Genomic DNA, 16,836 nt, shown 5'->3' on the forward strand with positions numbered 1-16,836 from the left:
GTCCAGCAGTGGACGTCTTTCGGCTGGTGATGACTTTTTTTAACTAGAAAATTATATAATCACTTGAAAAAATCGCGCTGTTGTGTATACTACGCATTAGCACAGAATGAGCGTATAGATCGTTTGGTGAATTTTTATATCTTATTCGCATAAGAGGTTCTTATTAGTGATCGAAGCATATTGGTTATAATTTATTCGGGATAAAATCCTTATTTTACCCTTACGAAGTCGGGGTAGATAGTAGTATTACTAAGAACAATGGGGATATTATTCTTTTAGTGTAATCGAAAATGTCTGAGGTTTACTGCGGATTCCTGGTAAAACTACGACAGATTTCAATAATGTTTCAGAAAATACCTAATTGTATTTTATGCTTCTATCGAAACAATGACTCGTCTGATTGCTATAAAATTAGGTATATTTAAAAATATATCTAAAAAATCACTGGACAAACTGGAAGTTTAAATTGAATATCATTATTGTTAAAAATCCGACGTGTCCCACGGCTCTTTACAATCTTTCATTACTTATTTCTGGGTTGACAAATCTCGATAAACTTCGAGAGTCTATATAAGATCTTTATAAAATGAAGAAGTTAATCAGTCTTGCTGTGATGTCGTTGGTCATTGCATCCATCACTTACCTTACAATATACCGTACATAAAAGAGTATGGAATCAGCATCACTACATTTTAACAGACACGTCAAGTCTAGATTCATTTGTTTTCTGAGCTAAATATACAGTCCTATTATCAAATTATCAATAATTTCCTTTTTGACAATGTGATACCTATTGATAACCGCAAGAGCAGAGTAGCTGCGATCTTTGTCAAACTGCAAAAAATATACCTACCTATAAAAAACTATAATGTATATTATAGTTTTTTATTTATTGTAATAATTACTATCTTGTCTTTGATAAGGTATTTACCTATAAATAATCATCAAACAAATGTATGATAACGTATGTACCGCTGACGGCTTACCGCAATTCCAATCAATAATTCACAACACAAGGTATCTAAAAAATAAAAATACTTAAATTAATATAGTTAGGTAAAAATGGTTTAGGTTTCGCACAATGTAATATCGTTAATGGTCCTGATATGAAACTTATGAATTTATTTTAATTGAGAAGTTTTATCGATACGCGTTTATGAACTGTTTTTAATCGATCTATTGTAATAATAATATTTATCCTTATTTCTATAGTATCTAGCACATTATTTTACTATTCTAGTCCTGATGTATGAAACTATGAGCATGATTAATATTTCTTACAGTCTACACTTGACTGTTTTAGCATGTCATGGATGGATTATAATTTCGTATCAAGAAGTTTTTTTGATATATAGGTTATTTAAGACAGTACAAAACAATACCGAGATTCGAGGCTTTTATTGACTAAAGAATGTTTATAAGTATTACTATCGTAGTAATTTTTCTGTTTGAATCTCAAAAAACTGCACTGCAATGACATTCTTGTAATCTTATACAATAATATTACAAGTTCATAATAAATAACATAATACAACTAACATCTAAGTCGTCGTGTACTCTACGGCTATACGGTATTTATGTATTATACATTATATTGTAATAGGTATATATTCAAAGCAAATTGCTATTACCCGACAAAATCAAAGAGACAGAAGCGTTTGTGTATCTTTACCGTTATTGAGTACATCTAGAATTGACAGCATTTCTTAACTCTTCGTGCGAACCCCGACGACGAAATCATTCCATCCAGCCGTCGAAGCCGTGTTCTCGGGGGTTTGGGATTGTGATTTTGTATAATTCTATATAGTAAATGTGCCAATAATTAAACAAAACGAAGGTATGTTTTGTGTAATATAATAATTTTAACAAATGTGAATTCGGCCTGAAACGTATTTAGCATTTATGGCATCGCTTTCTCAGGCGTATGTTTTGTCTCGCTCCAATAAACAGAACGTCAGTATCAGACTAAATTTACTGTCTCATTCTGTCTAGTAATATAACACCGTTGTGCTCGTTCGTGTCACGTAAGAATTTTTTGTATTTTCTCTTGCAAAATTGTGATATTTGTGAATTTTTCGTATTTATTATATATTTTCTATGGACGCAAACGTTTGACAATAATATTTTTTATAATATTTGCTTAAAAAGACTCCTTTCAGGTCGTGTTAACTTTCACTCTAGGTATAGATAGGTAGTGTAGATAAATATATAACGTAGATAGATATATACGAGTCTGTAGATATTCAACATCGAGTCTCAAGGCCGAAATATACAAGTATGTACATGGTACCTGCTGCTGTGAAATGTATAATTTGGTGTAAAAATGTAAAATCTGAATAATCAAATTTGATATGTGTGTTTTGTGGAAACCTGTGTTCGTAGGTACTGTTTGTTATATGGCGAGTTGGATGTTGCAAATCTGAACGCGAATTCGGTGTGATAGGAACATACGCTTATCGAGACTAACCGCGACGCAATATCATGTTCATATGTTATAATAACAAACCTTTGCGCGTCGGGTCATTTATATCAATACTTGAAAATTATACCAGGCTCCCCAAGAGTCCTTGAACTAACCTCAAAATGTATTTATTCGTGTCACTATCGATCAATGTTGCTTGTTATCAACATACATTATGTACTATAGCAATATTTTATTCTTAAACAGAAAAAGTGAAACGATCGAGCTAACTGCAAAGCTGCTCTTAAGGATCTGCCGAGCCCGCATTATCTGTGATATACAGCTCAGCCTCTCGTCCGTCCTATAAGGTATGTTTCGACGTCATGCGTATTAGCTTCTAACAAGACAGATATAATATAAAAATAGTCTTGAGACGTTTGTTATGTCGATGCTATTTATAGTATTAAGTAATATCATTAGCATAAAATGAACAATAATAGATAAAATTGTTCTTATAGGTCATTTTGTTTTAGGGCTGGGCCATTTGGGGCTAGAGGCGAGTCCGCAGCAGCTTCCAGCGGTGATCTCACCCTGCCCTCTGCCACAGAGGCACAAACCCTGCTACCTGCTTTATTGACTGCATCACTACGAACCATTGTTACTTAGTCTATAATTGAAACAATATGCAATCTGTGAAAATAAGTATAATATTAGGTGGATATTGTAGAAAATTATTCTATTTATAATAATTGTCTGATGTCTAATGTTTCTGTAATATTATGTGTTCCACATTTAATTAAGGATAATTGTTACTCCAATATTGATACTGTTACCGAACCAATGCAATGTAATTATTCCACCTCAATGTTGGTGGTGTACACAAATAAATTTGGTGCTTATAAGCGAGTCGAAGAGAAGGATGAAAGTCAGCAAATTAGAATAAAAATGGTAGATAATAATATTTATAATGTAGAGTTTGTTGATAGTATCCAACAAAACCAAATGATTGGCGATACGCCTAACTACTGCATTCCTTTAAAGATTAACGCCATAACAGTCCAGGGTATCTCATACAGTGACCCGTATTTCAGTAGCTTTAACTTAAACTATAAGATGGCGTTGGGAGCGCCAGAGTATATGAACAAGTCTGATTACGCTTTTAAATCCTCAGTTTGTATTATACGAGATGAGCCTTGCATGAATAAGACGCAACTACTAAACGAAAAGTCTATTAACAAAATGATATGCAAAACAAAAACCCGAATGATTACTTATAACGACAAGTCTGTAGAAACCAACCATGACAATAAAGTATTGGAAGTTGGTATTGAAACATCAACTAAGCCAGTATTGAAGACATTCGCTAATGGCGATTTAACTTTCGACGCTTTGTTGGAATTAATGGAGAAGGAAGGGGAGATTATTAAAAAAATGGCCAAGACTAATGAATTAGATTCTTGGGGTGTACCACGAAGACTTCGGCTGCAAGGTGGAGGAGAAAGTTCCCTCAATGCTGCTAGTGGGTGGGGCAGTCCACCTGCATCTAATAGTGGTAAAATCAAATATCAAAACAATTCTTACTACAAAATTATAATTTCAAAATTGAATTAATTTAATATATTTGTTTTTTTGTATTAGCTGGAAATTGGGGCGGTAATTCCAGTGGTCAAACCAACAACGGAACCAACAATACTCAGCAATGGAATAACACTCAACGACCACCCACTTCTCAGACTGACAGTAAGTTAACTTATTATCATAATTATAATTGCATTTGCATTAGTTAATAACGATTCCTGATAATTCATGCTAATAAATTTTTTGTGATAGTGAACAGTAATAAAGGAAATGGCAATCAATTGCCACCAACTAGTGGAGCATCACAAAGTTGGCAGACATCACCACCAAATATGCCAAATGCACAAAATAATAATGGTGCACCCCAAAGTAACGGTAAAAACGAATTTTAGAAAATAGTTCCAATTTATACTATAGATAAATATTAATTATAGTGTGTTGCAATAATTTGTTTATTTTTGTTAGGCACAAATAATACTGCTAATGGTAATAATGGAGTTAGCAACCCCTCTAATCCTAATGCGAATTCCAATGGGGTGTCAACGGCTATAGGAAATAATGGCAACCCAAATAATACTTCAGCTAAAATAGAGCAGTTAAACTCTATGAGAGAGGCTTTATTCAGTCAAGATGGCTGGGGAGGTGTAAGTATTTACTTTACAGTTAACTATATATATATAAGCGAAATTCCACTCATCACAAGATCTAAACTTGACGCCCGATTGACTTGAAATTTGTCATAGTTACTCCTTTCCCAATGTAGACGCTCACTAAGAACGGATTTTACGCAAAATCATGTCTAAAATACATTTTTCTTATCCACCCGTGCGAAGCCGGGATGATTAGGTAGTCATTCATGTAATTAAACTATACTTCAGCTTAAAGAATAAACCCTAACCTATAAAATTTTATTTTACAATCTATTCACAACCAATATAAATTATAATAAATTCTGCTATTTTATTTAAATAAACGTCTTATGTGTGGCCATGTCCTTTGTTTATTTTCGTAATTAACTTTTCAAAATTTATGGTTGAACTAAATTATGAGGCAAGTTGGCAAGAAGTCCACAAAATAAATTTAAAGTTTGTTATCTTTTATTTTTAGCAACATGTTAACCAAGATACTAATTGGGATGTACCTGGATCTCCTGAACCAGGAGCAAAGGTAGAGCCAGCTGCTGCTGGAGCCCAGCCAGCTTGGAAACCCAATGTAAACAATGGTGCTTTCCTTGGAACTGACCTCTGGGAAGCAAATTTGAGAAATGGTGGCCAGCCTCCACCTCAGCCTGCAACAAAGACTCCATGGGGTCATACTCCTACAACGAACATAGGTGGTACTTGGGGCGAAGATGATGATGCCGCTGATTCTGCGAACGTTTGGACTGGTGCACCACCTCCGCAACAATGGCCCGCGGGTCCTCCACAACATTCCCAGCAGTGGGCAGTACCAAAGAAGGATGATTGGAATGCTTGGGGAGAACCTCACAGGTCTTCCGATCCGAGACTTGACCCACATCGCACTCCTGATCCTCGACAGCAACCCTCCGATCCACGTCACGATCTTCGCGGTGGAATATCCGGTCGATTAAATGGAGACATGTGGAATCAGCACCATCAACACCCCGGTGGCCCCAATAAAATGATGCCGTCCGGTGGCGTTAATCAATGGGGAGCACAGGTATTAAAACAATCATAATCACAATATGGTGTCAATTACCTGTATGTACAATAAAATTACTTAATTTTTTGTTTTCTTTGCAAAGGGTCCCAAAGAGACGATTAAATCGTCAGGATGGGAGGAGCCTTCTCCGCCGGCAGCACGACGCGCAGGTACCGGGTTCGATGATGGAACGTCTCTATGGGCACAGCGTGGTATGGGCGGAATGAGTCGCGGCGCACCGCAGGGGGCACCACCACCGCAGCGTATTGCGCCTGCCCCCACCAAGCCTGATGCCGTGTGGGGCGTGCATTCGCAGCGTAACGGCTCGTGGGAGGATTCGCATGGGGCCGCAGCCTGGGGTGAGCGTGATGTGTCCGGATGGCCAGATGTCACCGGACCTGCACTCTGGCCGGTACCGAAACCGAAGCCATCCGGTCCGGCCGCCGCCTGGCCCGATGATATCGGCGAGTGGGGCGGTCCCAAACCACCCCAAAGTGGCGCTCTCGGAAAGCAGCTGCCTAAAGAGATGGTCTGGAACAGCAAGCAGTTTAGGTGCTTAGCATTTCATTGACCACATAGTATAGGTGGTACTTATGTTGTATCGATTTTTTATATCAAAAATTATTTTAACAGATATCTCGTGGAGATGGGGTACAAAAAGGAAGAAGCAGAAGCGGCTTTACGTAGTCGTGATATGAACACCGAGGAGGCTCTAGAGATGCTGACTGCCTCGCGAGGTGACGGATGGCGGCGTGACGAGCACTTCCATCATGGACCCTTCCAGCCCCAACCTACGGTGCCAGTGTCACCTGCTGTCGTGCAAAAACTGCTTAACCAACCCCCACCACCATCTGTACAGCATCATCCTTCTTACAACCCCAACAGGTATTATTGCCCATTTATACATTATTAGTCACTTTAAAAGTCAATATATATATTTTTTATTAAAACAATATGTTTAATTTGAACAGTGGAACTGGCAGTAGTGGACAACCTAGTACAGCCCAGCTGCGTATGTTGGTACAGCAAATTCAAATGGCTGTTTCAGCAGGATATTTGAACCATCAGATCTTAAATCAGCCACTTGCACCACAAACGCTTGTGCTGCTCAACCAGCTATTGCAACAAGTAAGAATAGAATTCAACACAGGAATGTGTTGAAGTTATCTGACTCTATCTTACTATTAGAGATTGTTGTTTGAATCCATATAACTTAAATACAATCCGATTTGAATTCAAAACATTTTGTATAAATGTTTTGATCTATCAATGTTATTAGTTATATTGTTAAAGTAAACCACCTGTGCTGTTGAGGCCTTGTGCTTTTATCGTTAAAATGAATTCTATATAGTTCAATGGCTCAGTAACAATAAATAGATTCGTGTTTGTGATTTGGTGTTCGCCGCGATCCGTTCTAGGGTCGTTATGCCAATTATCTATTGTATGCAAAGCAGTATAGGCTGCTATGCCGTGAAAGGAAAAATACCTAATGTCTGTTTTACATTTCCAACCATAGTTGGAAAACTAGTTTTCGATAAACTAGCTTAATGGTGGTGATATAACAGTAAAAGAATTATTATTATTATTGAACATTACATGATGACTTTGTATTTTGTAAATGATTGCCAATATGATAATGAAATGTCATTAATTATATAAACATTTGTTATTGTTTCTAGATTAAAGTGCTTCAGCAATTCGTACAACAACACACCCTTGCTATATCAAAGGCGAATTCATCCCTCGCATTGCAGTATTCGATGCAGATTACAAAGGCTAAGCAACAAATTGCAGGCCTGCAGGTAACTTATTATATATATATAATGTATATAAATATATATATGTTATAATTTTTATTCATAGCAAATATAAAAAATGTTACTTATTTACGATGGTAAGTTCATATTCAGCTTGACTTATAATTTCAACTCGTGATACAACAAACATTGATATTTGCTGTAGCTGAATACTCTACAAATTTTATAATACATTATGAAATTTACTGTTTCATACTATATTATAAAATTTGAAATTACTGTGTATGGCTTCATATTAAAGATTTTTCTAATTGTTTGTACAGAACCAGATAACGACACAGCAAGCTCTCTATATGAAACAGCAAGCCGGAGGTTCCGACTTGTTCAAACAGAGCCATGACCCCCTGTCTCATTTGCAGAACAACTTTAGTGACATGAGTATCACAAAGGACACTCAATCTGTAAGTTATCTTCAAAAATGAATATTTATTAAATTCTTTATTCACAAATCTTCATACATCTAATTATTTAGATAAATTTAAAAATGTAAGCCTAATTATATATTTTTATAGGCATATGGTGCAAGTGGCAACCAGCAATCTCGCCTGAATCAATGGAAGTTGCCATCACTGGATAAAGATGGCGAAGGTACCGACTTTAGCCGTGCTCCCGGAACAGCCAAATCAGCCACCAGCCCACAGCTTAACCAGATTGGGTTACAGCAGGATACGTAAGTTTTTGAATATAGAAACATTAGATTTATTATATATTTAAATAAAACGACAAACAAATTCAATAGGATTTATAATAATATATGTAAGAGGTAGATAGTAAGTACTAATTACTCAATTCGTATTAACATCGCAAAATGCTCTTTTGAAAGAAATTCGGTCATCGATCAGTATATCGTTACAGTACAGTAAAATAATACATAGTTGTGGTATCGATCGTATGCAGCACGTGGGGCGTGGGGCGCGGCGGCGAGGGCTGGGGCGACGGCGGCGCCGACGTGGCGGACGGCAAGGACGCGTGGCCCTCGCACCCCGTGCACCCGCCCGTGTACGACCTGGTGCCCGAGTTCGAGCCCGGCAAGCCGTGGAAGGTAGGAACTTCACACATTCATTATTCATTATTTGAGATGTGTATATTTTTTTCTTTTCTATTTTTTTATTACATAATCATTAATCTCTAGGGTAATCAAATGAAGAACGTCGAAGACGATCCCGCTATGACGCCGGGATCTGTCGTTCGTTCACCTCTTTCGCTCACTGCTATAAAAGACAGCGATATGCTCGGAGGGAAGACTTCGCCTCCTGGAGGCGAACGGTCCCTCTCCTCTTCGACTTGGAGTTACGCTCCACCGGCGACCAGTGCCGGGGGCTTGAAGCCCGCAGATGCTTGGGGAGCGAAACCTCGCCCTGCGCCTCCTGGCCTAAACAAATGGCCCCAGCATCACGTCAACTCGCGCGCTGTGCCGTCGTGGCAAGCGTCTACCTGGCTCCTATTGAAGAACCTCACTGCACAGGTACACTACAATGTTTTGTATGATTCTATTGACAAATAAAATACATAAACAACAAATATATTTACAAAAATAATGTGTCTAACAGATCGATGGATCGACTCTGAAGACGCTCTGCGTGCAGCACGGGCCCCTGCAGAACTTCCACCTCTACCTCAACCAGGGACTGGCCCTCGCGCGCTACTCCACTAGGGAGGAGGCCGCTAAGGTAAATCGTAAAAAAATAAAAAAAATAATGTTGATCCTTGGTATCCATAAACAAAAATATTGTAATTTAATTTATAGTAGGAATATGTACTCAATGGAATGTTCACGACAGGCTCAGATGGCTCTGAACAACTGCGTGTTAAGCAACACAACGATCTTCGCGGAGTCGCCGGCAGAGTCCGAGGTGCAGATGATCCTGCAGCACCTGGGCTCGGGCGGCGGTGGCGCCTGGCGCGGTGGTGGCGCGAAGGTACGTAGCGTTTTTCTTTATTGTATTTGGAAGGCAGACGAACAAGTGGGCCACCTCATGGTAAGTGTTCACAACCGCCCATAGACTTTGGCATTGTAAGAAATTGTAGCCATCCCTTACCAATGCGCCACCTACCATGGGAACGAAGATGCGATCACCTATCAAACCGGTACACAAGTATACTAAGTATTGGTGCCTGGCGGTAGAATATATAATGTGTGTGCACAGGACGGCTGGGGCGGCGGCTTCCCCGGGCTGTGGCCGGAGCAGCACGAGCAGCGCGCCACGCCGTCGTCGCTGAATTCGTTCCTGCCGCCGGACCTACTCGGCGGGGAGTCTATCTAAGCGCCGACGCAGGATCTAGTTGTAATTACGCTTCGCCGCCTCCGGGCGGACACTTCATTCGCCTAGTCACGTCGAGCCGCAGCCGACTGTCCACAATACTATATTCTACAGTTTCGTAAGTGTTCACGTAGATAACTTAGTGTACATAAGAAGTAACATGCGGGCGGGCGCGCGGGTGAGACGCGCGCGCCCGTGTCCGCGTCGACGGAATTACCAAATAATATAAGCTATCGGAGTAGAGTAGTTGCGTCGCGGGCTACCTCAGTCACTCGTCCCGTGACCTTATTTTAGTATGTATTTATTTTGTTGCGCTCGAGGGCTGTTGCTGTTTCGCCCGTCGAGCTGTTGCGTTCCGAGTTTCTTTCGTGTTTATTTTTAATTTGTGTTTATCTTGCATATTCTGTACGTATTTTATGATTATTTATTCCGTTTTAAAATTCTCACTCGTGATGAGCCTTCGTTTTTCCAGTAGTGATATTTTATTCAGCAATAAATGTTTACGTGCATTTCGCCCGATTGTCGAAAGTTTTATTATTAGTTGGTAATTTTAATGAGAGTAACAAAAATTGTAATCGATGAGATTCGAAGTGCATTCTTGTAGAGATAAATTCCTTTAAGCCGTATAGTCTGAGCGGGAAGGCGCATCTTGCCAGTCGTGGGGCTCCGCAGCCTCCGCCGATGCTAAAAATTTCCCAAAATTTTTTCCAGTATTTGTGATTCAAGTGCCACTTTATGTTTAATATATGAAACGATTATCTAGATTATACGATTAATGTAAGGGTAACCTAATATATTAAATTGAAAATTGTTTTATCATTTTATATTACATACATTTGTGAGAAGTGTTATAAAGTACTATAATTGACCGTAATTTAAATATTACACTTTTGTGTATAGGTAAGAATAAAGTTCTAACTTAAATTTAGCCATATCAATATCTATTTAATAAAAGATTTGTGGTATTTTCTATAGGCTCAATTTGAACGTTATTCAAAGTGACATATGCTTTAGATATTCTGTTAATAATATACTTGTAGTCGTAGGTCTCTCGGTATTACATCATAGTAGCTGTAAGTTTACACTTAAGTCCTATCGTAGGTTACGATAAGCATACGATTGATATTTTATGGCAACGATCACACATGTAAAATGTTCGTTATGATAAAAGTTTATTTACATCTTTATTTACTATTTAATTTATTGATGGTGTGCCACAGAGATACTCTGCCAAAATATATCATTACCAATATGTAACGGGGTTAGCTAAGTCGACAGGCGAGGCGGGGCGAGGGAGGCGAGGCGAGACCCACCACGCTTGATCCGAACGAGCGGTCACAGTAAGCGATTGACTATAATAATCTAAATTATATGTATTTTGAGCATCTTCCAGTGATCTTTGTATTAAACATACGATCGTAGTGCTAAGTTAGATGTTAAGTAATCGCTGTACCTTATCGAGTCCCGCGCTCGAGGACTCTTCACAAATTAAATAAGTTAAGTGATTGCGATGTGGAAAGTATTTGTGCGTTTGGACTCTTCGACCGCTTCGAACCCTTAGATTATAGTGTTAAATGTTTCGATGTATGATGTGTTCAATTAGTAACGATGTTAGCATTTCTCATTACTGTGTATCACCTATTTAGGGACCTATACTAACGGTGTTCGTGTATCCGTTGTCAGTTGCATATTGTATTTCTAATCGCCTTCCGCCAGTCGCTTGTAACGATACGATCACCTGTTCAATCGTGACCAGTTACATATTATAAAATATTTTTACTACAGAATTTTGGATGATAATAATATTAATTGAAGGCACTGTATATGCAACGAAGGAAACCAACGGTTTTGCCTACTCGAGGGCCTTATCGCAGACCTTGTCAACGCGACGTATATTGTTAGGTGCCAAAGAATGAGTATCAAAGATGATGATGTTTGGAACGAAATTGATTGCATCTCTGCTTAGACATATCTTCCAAATTAATTTGAAATTAGTTTTCGGTACGGGTTTTTGATCTGATGTTCCTATTCCATTCGTGTTACGTGTACGCAACAAGGCGCAAACCGCTTAACAGTCAACATGTCAATTCTATTGTTGTCGAGCTCAATTTTATGTGAGGGTGTTTCTTTTTAATCGATTCGATAGGGTTTAAATGAAATGATATAATTTTAATTATCCGGTGTCGTTTCTGTCCACGTCTACACCGATCGATAATGACTCAATCAGTAAGTAGTCTGGTCGGAACGTGAATCTATTACAGCAATAAAGTTCGATATTTAATTTTTATAAAAATTTTCAATTTAAAAATAAAAAAAATAAATAAATAAATTAGACGAGCCGTGTAACCGAAAGTATAATGATCCAGTGCCCTGTAGAATACGTTGTCCATAGATTAAAGACGTAAGAAGTCATGCCTTGAAGTTTTTTAGTCAGTTAAATGTAAACAGTACTTAAGTAATGAGTATGTTATTATAATAAAGATACATATTATAGGCGTTGTGGTGTAGCGGTGTTAGGTGTTGTCGGTAGGGAGTGGGACCGGCGTGGGACCGGTGTGGGACCGGTGTGGGACCGGCCAGGTTGTGAGCGGCGCTCGCGTCGCGCAAACTGAATCTCCTCTCGGTTCAAGGACTGCATTATTTCCTGCACACGATTGCGCCACGTGCAATTTAGTCTGTGTTATTATTATGTTGTTGTATATTTATATACCTTACACCTTATACTGTAATATGTATATATTGTGAAATTATATTCTTAAAAGATTTTAATACGCTTCACGCTTTCACTTCTAACATTTTCGTGACTTGTTTCTGTTATCTAGAATAAATTTACGTACCTAAAAGTAATTATAATAATTATCATAGATTTTAATGTAAGAAAATAATAAAAAATAAAAAAAAAAAAAATTAAATAAAAAACGAAAAAAAAGAAAAGCAATTAATAAAAAACCAATGATTGTGCCTCAATGAACTGTGGTACGTTACCGTAACCGATGGCAGGTTTAATAGTTTCCTTATAATGAATTGTGCGCTAGGCACCGGTCGTGACAAGCTGTAGACAATATAAGGCTGCGAGCGGCGAGGCCCGCGCTCGCCTCGTGTAATCATTAATGAGCTTAGCTATGTTTTACTTTTATTATAAGTGTTATGACATCAATCAACATTTTATATATTATACTTACGTGTAAATATTTTTATCTATTTATTTGGTTTTTTCATGAAGTTTACCCGAATTAATATGTAACTTAACTGTTTATTTACTCGGAGTGTGATCCGTCGGAGGCATCGTGCGGGTTACGCGCGGGCCGTACATAACACTTGTATGCCAAAGTCAATGTCTTATTGCCATTAACGACCACATTATAATAATATATACTTAGATAATCTGCGTGTATCTGTGACATCACAACATAACTATTGATCGTACAAATGGGAGCCATTTTATTTTAACAGCCGCCGCCGAGGTCGGTGTTCTGTCCAAGCTGCTCTGGTTTTATTTTAGCTCAAGTATTCAAATAGTAGTTTGCTCATAATATTGTTGTTATTATTATTATTATTTTTTAATTTTTATTTTTTTTTTAACTTTATAATGTAACTTCCTTGGCGCACGAGAGAAATTTTTAAAATTATGTTCGCCTTCATCGATTAGCATGTAATTGTTTTACGAATGGATCAGTGTAACGAGTATTGCATCGTGTTCGCGTATATGTGTACCGCCTAGAACGCATCTCAGTTAGTAATATTTTGTAATGATGCATCGATACCGTCCGACGTCTCCTCTTATAATAGTTCAAATACCACTGAGACTTAGTCTAATTTAAATGAAAATTGGTCATTTGACAAGGGACGACGGTGCGGTATCGTGATCGGCTTTAAAAACGCATTTTAATGCGATCTCAATCGAAATAGCTAGAATATTATTTATTTGAACAGTTGACTCGTATAGGGACCAAATATATACGAAACGGTATGGTTTATTTATCCTATAAACGTCCATTGCGCTCGAAAGCGATGCATACTAAAAAGACATTTCATCTTTCCATTTACGAGAGCGAGCTCTATAGCGTATTCGTAGCGGTACATCGCTACAGCGGTAGTGTACAGTATACAGAAGGGCCTTTTAATTTGATAAGGTTTAAAAAGTTGCTTGTTATCTTTTTTTATATATATTTTTGTACGTTGACGTCCTATTACAATAGAAGCATATTAGGTGATATCTACAAAGAAACTAGTCTTCCTTAAATACGAGGGTCGCGGCGGATCGGTGGCGGATCGGCATCGGCGCAAGAGGCAATCATTCCTCTAGTCTTGTTTCGTGGTGCGATTAAGAGAATACCAAATATAATCTAACGAAGGCTTTGATGTAGTGTAGCGGTAGGCGGTAGCGGTAGGCGGTAGGCGGTAAGCGATAGATCGGCCCGAGCAGCTTGGAACCTGTCTTAATGATACAAGGGAATGGTTGGGTAGTATTATTATATTGCATTTATTTCTCTTTTGTCATAGTCACTCAAGAATATATTTAATTAATTGAGCTAATGCCTAAAAATTGGAATATCAGAGTTTATTTAGGATGTTTAATATTTTACATTTTAGTGTTTAAATATCTAAAATTTACCTTAATTATAGTGAATGGATTTTTGTATTATTGGTATATATAGCTGTAAGACAAAGGGTGTTCTTGATTAACACAAAAACTGATTAATACAAAATAATGTACTGAGTGACTTTACGTGTAAACAGAGGGCCATTGATTAAAATGTTGAAGTAAGCTAAATTCTCTATTTGGTAATTTAAATAAATGTGATTGCTGAGAATATTTTTAACTGCTATATGTAATGTTATTATAGATCATTAAGTGGACACAAAACGATAGTCACTGAGCGTTACTCGTCAGGCCATTGGGCCGGCATCTCGCCCGGTGTCCTTCCATGGCACGTCACTTTCCAATGTCGCTTAGCTCGCGTTCGATTGTTTCACTGACGAGTATATAGCGTCTGTGTATATATGTATGTGTATCAAGGCCCACCCCCCCCCCCCACCACCAACAGTTAATTGATGCAGTAGACTCCAGTTACTGCTCGCTAACTTCACAAGACACTGCTTCTCTAGTCTCCTCGCATTCGAACATCGCTTTTAAACGAGCTTTTGTTATCGAGCATAATTAATAATCATATCCTAATATCGAAACTAGTTATTATTCGTATTATTCTTTCATTAGATCTCTGTCGTACCTGTGTCAAATTGTTTATATTCAATGTTCGTGTACTATAAGAGAACTCGACTCGTCTCGACGCACCGTGCTTTTGATATACGTAATAACGTAGTTTCAACGACCAAATTTCTATGTTCCAATTAACTGTACAACCTCTCATTGTATGTCAATGCGCATGCGCGTCATAACAATACTCTGCGGTCTTACATTAGTCACTTTTGTACCTTGATTGTACTCGTACTTGAATATATAACCTATATAAGTGAGGAACGACTAATCCAATTCTGAAAATATACTTAATTTTTAAATTTTGACAGACTGATAGCTGTGATTAAGAAAAAAAATATTTTTAATATTATCCAGTGAGTCGGATGAAAATATTTATTTTATTAGAGGTTTCCTACTGCCATCGACACGTTTTGTATGTGACGAGACATACTGCTTTGCATATATTTTTTACTTAGTGTCGTATCGTATTGTATCGAATACGTTCAGTGGTACGGGAGCGAGGCCACCGAACAGCTTACTACGGAACGAGAACAAATAATATTATATTAAGTCAACGATTGTGTAAACTCGTGCTCTCCCTCATAGCGATATGTGAGCCAGTGTTACGTGACATCGTCATCTGTACGCACAGACTGAAAAACAAATTTTTGTAAGTATCATTTACCACCGATGTCATTTGCTATTTATTTACGTTAAACATTTGATCTTAAACGTTGCATATCGACAAACATTTCTATAATTCGAATCGTTTTTTTATTTCTATTCATATCCGTTATCCCGTAATTGTGTTAGGTTTTATATAATTATAATAAATGTTTTAAGTTATATCATAATAATGAAAGAACTTAATTGCCTTTAGTGATGTAGTGTTCGATAACTCTCTAAAGTAACAATGGATCGGCGTTGTTTTTTATAATGAAATATATTTTTCGGTACCACCTTTGAGTTAAAGTACAACGTAGATGTAGAAATGTGTCTCAGTAACGTAATTCATTATAACAATATCAAGTTATGATAATCGATAAGTTTATATTATAGATTTAAGCTGTCTCGTCTCATTACACCAATGTTAAAATAATGAAAAAAAAATAAAAATAAAAATTCCTCAATATTTGTATTTGAATCGTATTTTAATAGGCAGATACTAAATTTTTCATAATGATATCAATAGACTAATTATAAAAGATTTTTTCTGTGTAAATCTCTGTGATGAGAAAATTTAATTCTAAAGACGTAGTATTAACTGGTAATGAAACAGGTAATTTAATAAAAAATATATATATTTTATATTTATATATCGCGCGTTTCGATGACACAATCTCACCGGAGGTTTGTCGTCGGCGAGTTTTTTGGCGCGATAAAAATCTTAATTTTTCACTATAAGTGTGACCTGTTTCATATGTGACAAAAAGTTGAACTTTTCAGTCTTTTTCGCGCAAAGGGTTGTGTATTAATTTTTTACGTAGTACAAATGTGTTCGCAATTAGATTGCTTCTGTAGTGTTCCTTAAGTTCTTTTTACCTGTTTCGGCATTTATTTGAAACTCGTATAATTTAAATCTCAAAACAAAAATAAATAAATCGTATTTTATTAGTCGACAGCTGCGTATCGTATCGTGGTGTTTTTATGTAATCTTTTCCGCAACTGGTTCATTTCGAATCGTAATCGGGCCTAGTACTGGCCGGTTCGCAGAGCTTCGCTTGCGGAGGTCCCGCGCGTGAATACGCTGCGGGACCGATCTATGTGCCTTGTCTTTACGGCGCTTGTTCCCGCACCCGAGGCTCTGCGAGCGGCCGGCGGGCGCCGCCTGCGTACCAAATAAGAGAAGCAAGTGTCGGCGCCGCAGCGGGCGTCCTCGGTCTCATGTCCTTTTATATCTGTATTACCTCGTTCATT

The 16,836-nt window shown here is 37.7% G+C and overlaps 1 protein-coding gene across 5 annotated transcripts; it reads left to right on the plus strand.

The window, feature by feature from the left end:
- Nucleotides 1-1,725: 1,725 nt before the first annotated feature.
- Nucleotides 1,726-16,521, plus strand: LOC126770754 (protein Gawky). Of its 5 annotated transcripts, XM_050490297.1 has the most exons (19): nucleotides 1,985-2,024; nucleotides 2,669-2,769; nucleotides 2,935-3,115; nucleotides 3,573-3,953; nucleotides 4,040-4,141; nucleotides 4,232-4,354; nucleotides 4,445-4,623; nucleotides 5,087-5,659; nucleotides 5,745-6,193; nucleotides 6,275-6,526; nucleotides 6,613-6,769; nucleotides 7,321-7,443; nucleotides 7,722-7,859; nucleotides 7,971-8,128; nucleotides 8,356-8,500; nucleotides 8,591-8,923; nucleotides 9,009-9,128; nucleotides 9,240-9,386; nucleotides 9,606-16,521. In XM_050490297.1, exons 3-19 carry the CDS (start codon nucleotides 3,085-3,087, stop codon nucleotides 9,720-9,722), a joined length of 3,528 nt encoding a protein of 1,175 aa, XP_050346254.1. In that variant the 5' UTR covers nucleotides 1,985-2,024; nucleotides 2,669-2,769; nucleotides 2,935-3,084; the 3' UTR covers nucleotides 9,723-16,521. The 5 variants fall into 5 exon arrangements, with proteins under 5 accessions (XP_050346250.1, XP_050346254.1, XP_050346249.1 ...); XM_050490293.1 differs by lacking the exon at nucleotides 1,985-2,024 and adding an exon at nucleotides 1,726-1,837 and having other exon boundaries at nucleotides 2,935-3,953; XM_050490292.1 differs by having other exon boundaries at nucleotides 2,935-3,953.
- The last annotated feature ends 315 nt before the right edge of the window (nucleotides 16,522-16,836 follow it).

This window comes from Nymphalis io, chromosome 9 (genome assembly GCF_905147045.1).
Source record: "Nymphalis io chromosome 9, ilAglIoxx1.1, whole genome shotgun sequence".
NCBI lineage: Eukaryota > Metazoa > Arthropoda > Insecta > Lepidoptera > Nymphalidae > Nymphalis > Nymphalis io.

What these genes read in the sequence shown, in the direction of transcription:
- LOC126770754 (XM_050490293.1), top strand. Translation starts at nt 3,158, where the DNA reads ATGTCTAATGTTTCTGTAATATTATGTGTTCCACATTTAATTAAGGAT. An exon ending in ACCCACTTCTCAGACTGACA is followed by an intron (nt 4,142 to 4,231) that starts GTAAGTTAACTT and finishes TTTTTGTGATAG; the next exon opens with TGAACAGTAATAAAGGAAAT. An exon ending in TCACAAAGGACACTCAATCT is followed by an intron (nt 7,860 to 7,970) that starts GTAAGTTATCTT and finishes ATATTTTTATAG; the next exon opens with GCATATGGTGCAAGTGGCAA.